Here is a 5000-nt window from a genome sequence, read left to right as displayed (position 1 = left end):
TCTCTCTCTCTCTCTCTCTCACCCCTCACTCGTGTCTGTCATCATCACCTCTTTTTTTCTCTTCTCACTGTTGTTTAGTCCTTATGAATAAGTCGATACCCTTTTCAAAGCAGAGGAGAGGGAGGAAAGATAAATTGACGGCAAAAAATAGCGGAGAGAGAGAGAGAGAGAGAGAGAGAGAGAGAGAGAGAGAGAGAGAGAGAGAGAGAAAGAGAGAGAGTTGGTACGATAGAAGCATGGGAGTTCTATGTTTCAGTTGTGGTTAGGTTAACAAGTCCACTCATGCCCTGAAGTGTCCTATGGCGGGGCGAAAACGAGGCTTTACAGTTTCCAGGCACCTGTTTGGTTCATACTGTCTTGAATATTCCATGAGTGCGTGGTGTTAGTGGGCAGAGTGAGCGTGTGGCAGCTGGAGGAACAAGATGATGATGGTGGGCTACGTGGTACTTGTGCTGCATGCGTTTGAGGGTCAGCTGGGTGGAACAATTCGATGGAGAGGAAGCATAAATGTTGAAGGTGACACTGTGAGCTTTGGTGGTGAGGAGGGATGCACATGACGCCAAGAACTTTGACGGTGAAAACACAGAAAGAAATCAACCTGACGCCGCATCTTCTTTTGGTATTGTTTTTTCTTTTCTCTTTTATGCTGGCCAAGGACATGAAAAAATAAAGAAAAATGGCTCACTTAATTTGCCAGTCCCCTTGAAAGTTAAAGAATCAGCCGAAAGAAAGGGACAGATGCCATGAAACAGCTCCTCCCTCTTAAAAGAAGCCAAGTCGTAGGAAACGCAGAAGCAGGCAGGGAGTTCCAGAGTTTACCAGAGAGAGAACGAACATGATACATACAGCAAACTTTCATAACGAGGAGAGACACGCCACATCCCAAACTTTGACGCAGTGGAACTGGAGACGGCACACACACACATACACACAAAAAAAAAAAAAAAAAAAAGATAAGATAATAAAATAAAATAAATAAAAATAAATAAATGAATAAATAAATAAACAAAAATAAACAAAGAAAGAAAGAAAAAGAAAAAAGAATAAAACTGATCATTCACACTAATACAGAGAGAGAGAGAGAGAGAGAGAGAGAGAGAGAGAGAGAGAGAGAGAGAGAGAGAGAGAGAGAGAGAGAGAGAGAGAGAGAGAGAGAGAGAAATTACGAATAGCTGTGTACAATCCCTGACACTTTACACACCACACTCCATCGTCTCTGCAATAGTTAGTTACCAGCAACACTTCCTTCGTCACCCTTCCTGTGTCGCCCTCCTGCAGGTACAGCCGCCACTGCAGCCTGACACTCGTGGGGCCCAGATACCTGAAAATGCCATCCTCTTACACCTTCAGGAAAGATGCTCCTTACAAACTCATCTTCGACCACGAGTAAGTAGAGAGAGAGAGAGAGAGAGAGAGAGAGAGAGAGAGAGAGAGAGAGAGAGAGAGAGAGAGAGAGAGAGAGAGAGAGAGAGAGAGAGAGAGAGAGAGAGAGAGAGAGAGAGAGAGAGAGAGAGAGAGAGAGAGAGAGAGAGAGAGAGAGAGAGAGAGAGAGAGAGAGAGAGAGAGAGAGAGAGAGAGAGAGAGAGAGAGAGAGAGAGAGAGAGAGAGAGAGAGAGAGAGAGAGAGAGAGAGAGAGAGAGAGAGAGAGAGAGAGAGAGAGAGAGAGAGAGAGAGAGAGAGAGAGAGAGAGAGAGAGAGAGAGAGAGAGAGAGAGAGAGAGAGAGAGAGAGAGAGAGAGAGAGAGAGAGAGAGAGAGAGAGAGAGAGAGAGAGAGAGAGAGAGAGAGAGAGAGAGAGAGAGAGAGAGAGAGAGAGAGAGAGAGAGAGAGAGAGAGAGAGAGAGAGAGAGAGAGAGAGAGAGAGAGAGAGAGAGAGAGAGAGAGAGAGAGAGAGAGAGAGAGAGAGAGAGAGAGAGAGAGAGAGAGAGAGAGAGAGAGAGAGAGAGAGAGAGAGAGAGAGAGAGAGAGAGAGAGAGAGAGAGAGAGAGAGAGAGAGAGAGAGAGAGAGAGAGAGAGAGAGAGAGAGAGAGAGAGAGAGAGAGAGAGAGAGAGAGAGAGAGAGAGAGAGAGAGAGAGAGAGAGAGAGAGAGAGAGAGAGAGAGAGAGAGAGAGAGAGAGAGAGAGAGAGAGAGAGAGAGAGAGAGAGAGAGAGAGAGAGAGAGAGAGAGAGAGAGAGAGAGAGAGAGAGAGAGAGAGAGAGAGAGAGAGAGAGAGAGAGAGAGAGAGAGAGAGAGAGAGAGAGAGAGAGAGAGAGAGAGAGAGAGAGAGAGAGAGAGAGAGAGAGAGAGAGAGAGAGAGAGAGAGAGAGAGAGAGAGAGAGAGAGAGAGAGAGAGAGAGAGAGAGAGAGAGAGAGAGAGAGAGAGAGAGAGAGAGAGAGAGAGAGAGAGAGAGAGAGAGAGAGAGAGAGAGAGAGAGAGAGAGAGAGAGAGAGAGAGAGAGAGAGAGAGAGAGAGAGAGAGAGAGAGAGAGAGAGAGAGAGAGAGAGAGAGAGAGAGAGAGAGAGAGAGAGAGAGAGAGAGAGAGAGAGAGAGAGAGAGAGAGAGAGAGAGAGAGAGAGAGAGAGAGAGAGAGAGAGAGAGAGAGAGAGAGAGAGAGAGAGAGAGAGAGAGAGAGAGAGAGAGAGAGAGAGAGAGAGAGAGAGAGAGAGAGAGAGAGAGAGAGAGAGAGAGAGAGAGAGAGAGAGCTACATTGTGCCTGGCTTCCTTCTCTTCCTTCTCTTGTTTCTTCTTGATTTTAATGATTCTTTCCTTCTTTCATTTGTTGCCCTGCTCTCCTCTCCTGACACCCTTTGCCTTCTCACTGTTCCTCGGCTCCTATTACCGTTGCCTCGCCTTGTCTCCTACCCTGTTCATTTATATTTCACCTTCTCTCTCATCGCCTGCCTGTCTTTTCAAAATTGGAGATGCGAATGAGAAAGATTGACTAGCAGTGAGAGAGTTGAACGATTCCCTGTTGTCTCTCTTTAGCCCCAAGTGATGGTTTGAGGGCATAGTGGTAGTTAAACAGATGGTGGATGTGTTGGGGTTCTTGAGTGTTAGTAGTATTGGTGGTGTGACTAGAGTTCTGCTTCACCATGGGAACATATTCTGAAACGCTTCTGCCTCGCCTCTCCACCGCTTTCAGGAAACTATACAGAGTTGACGTTACAGTGGCTTTTAGAAGAGTTTATAGGAGTTTCCATGATTCTGGTGAGAGAGTAACAAGATTTCTACGTTAGTGATGCGTGAGATACTCTTTTGAGAGCCTGGCTTTGTGCCCTTCGTAGAGACGCGATGACAGAGCGAAGCAATTTTTAATACAAGTTTCTCTCTCTCTCTCTCTCTCTCTCTCTCTCGATAGGTGAGATACTCTTTTGAGAACCTGGCTAATCAATCATCTTGGTGCCCTTTGAAAATAGACTCGATGACAGAGCGAAGCGATTTTTAATACAAGTTCCCCCCTCTCTCTCTCTCTCTCTCTAGAATTACACGCATGATGGAAGCTGGCCTGCTGGACCGGGAGATAAGGCGGAAGCAGGCGAAAGCGACGTGTGAAAAGGAATCCATCACTCCTATAGGCTTTCACAACACCTTCACTGCCTTGCTTCTCCTGGCTACCGGCGTGCTGCTCTCCCTTCTGCTCCTGCTGATAGAGAGGCTTGCTTTCCGCTGCACCCACCAGACCGTAGGCGTCAGTCCTCGCTCGCGCCCCACGCCAGGCTCTCCGATGCTGGTAAGTCGTGTTGATGAAGGATGATGGTGAGGGGTGCTGGTGGGAGATGCTGGTGAGGAGTGCTGGTGAGAGATGCTGGTGAGGGATGCTGGTGATAGATGCTGGTGAGGGGTGCTGGTGAGGGATATGAGTGGTGGATAAGTGGTGTTGGTGGTTGTCGTTGGGGTGGCGGTGTGATAATTTTTTTTTATTGTTTTAGTTCCTGTATTTTGTGTTTTTCCAAGGTAATTATGTTGAAGTGGTAGCGTGACACTCTGTACACTTTGCAGGGGCGTGGCGCGGAGATCGTGTCGGCAAGGGGTGGCGGGAAGTGAGCGGGGCAGTGACTTGGAACTGGCTGGAGGCACCAAGGGACAGGCCACAACTGGCAAAGCTTCGCTATTCGGTAAACGTTTCCAGCCAGTGACTCTGTGTGTGATGGGAGTAACGCTGCTGCTGCTGGTGCTGCTGTGTGTATTTACCTAGTTGTAGTTTTACAGGGCCTGGGCTTTATGCTCGTGTGGTCCCGTCTCCATATCTACACTTATCCAATTTTTCTTCAAAACTATGTACACTCTTTGCTGACACCACTTCCTCACTCAAACTGTTCCAAGTCTCAACACATCTTTGCGGGAAACTAAACTTTTTAACATCTTTCAGACATCTTCCCTTCCTCAGTTTCTTACTAAGCGATCTTGTGCTTCTAATGTCATATTCTTCTCTCAGGATTAGTTTCTCATTATCCACTTGATCCATTTCGTTAATCAATTTACAAACTTGTATCAGATCCCCTCTCTCTCTTCTGTGTTCCAGGGTTGGTAGATCCATTGCATTTAGTCTCTCCTCATATGTCATCCCTTTAAATTCTGAAATCATTCTTGTAGCCATTTTTTTTAGTCTCTCCAATTTCCTTGTGTTTCTTATTATGGGGGCTCCACACAACTCCTCTGCTGGTCACCCAGCCAGCCTTCCCCATTACGGAGCGAGCTCAGAGCTTATAGACCGATCTTCGGGTAGGGCTGAGACCACAACACACTCCACACACCGGGAAAGCGAGGCCACAACCCCTCGAGTTACATCCCGTACCTACTTGCTGTTAGGTGAACAGGGGCTACACATTAAGAAGCTTTTCCATTTGCCTCGCCGCGCCCGGGACTCGAACCCGGGCCTTTTGGGTTTTGAGCCGAGCGTGCTAACCACTGCACTACGCGTTGTGGTAGTGTGTGTGTGTGTGTGTGTGTGTGTGTGTGTGTGTGTGTGTAATAATGATAATGATAATATTGTACGGTTTATTAGAATTGCAGTACATGG

General features: G+C 47.2%; 1 protein-coding gene across 1 annotated transcript in view; it reads left to right on the top strand.

The window, feature by feature from the left end:
• LOC123511593 (glutamate receptor ionotropic, kainate 4-like) overlaps nt 1–4205 on the top strand; it is a 13515-nt gene extending 9310 nt beyond the window's left edge. The window contains exons 7-9 of the mRNA XM_045267619.1: nt 1279–1386; nt 3461–3710; nt 3980–4205. Of these exons, the coding sequence (XP_045123554.1) occupies nt 1279–1386; nt 3461–3710; nt 3980–4024 (403 nt within the window). The 3' untranslated portion in view covers nt 4025–4205. The remainder of the gene's footprint in view (nt 1–1278; nt 1387–3460; nt 3711–3979) is intronic.
• The last annotated feature ends 795 nt before the right edge of the window (nt 4206–5000 follow it).

The sequence above is a fragment of the Portunus trituberculatus genome, chromosome 31 (assembly GCF_017591435.1).
Source record: "Portunus trituberculatus isolate SZX2019 chromosome 31, ASM1759143v1, whole genome shotgun sequence".
NCBI lineage: Eukaryota > Metazoa > Arthropoda > Malacostraca > Decapoda > Portunidae > Portunus > Portunus trituberculatus.
This window is presented reverse-complemented; position numbering and strand designations above follow the sequence as displayed.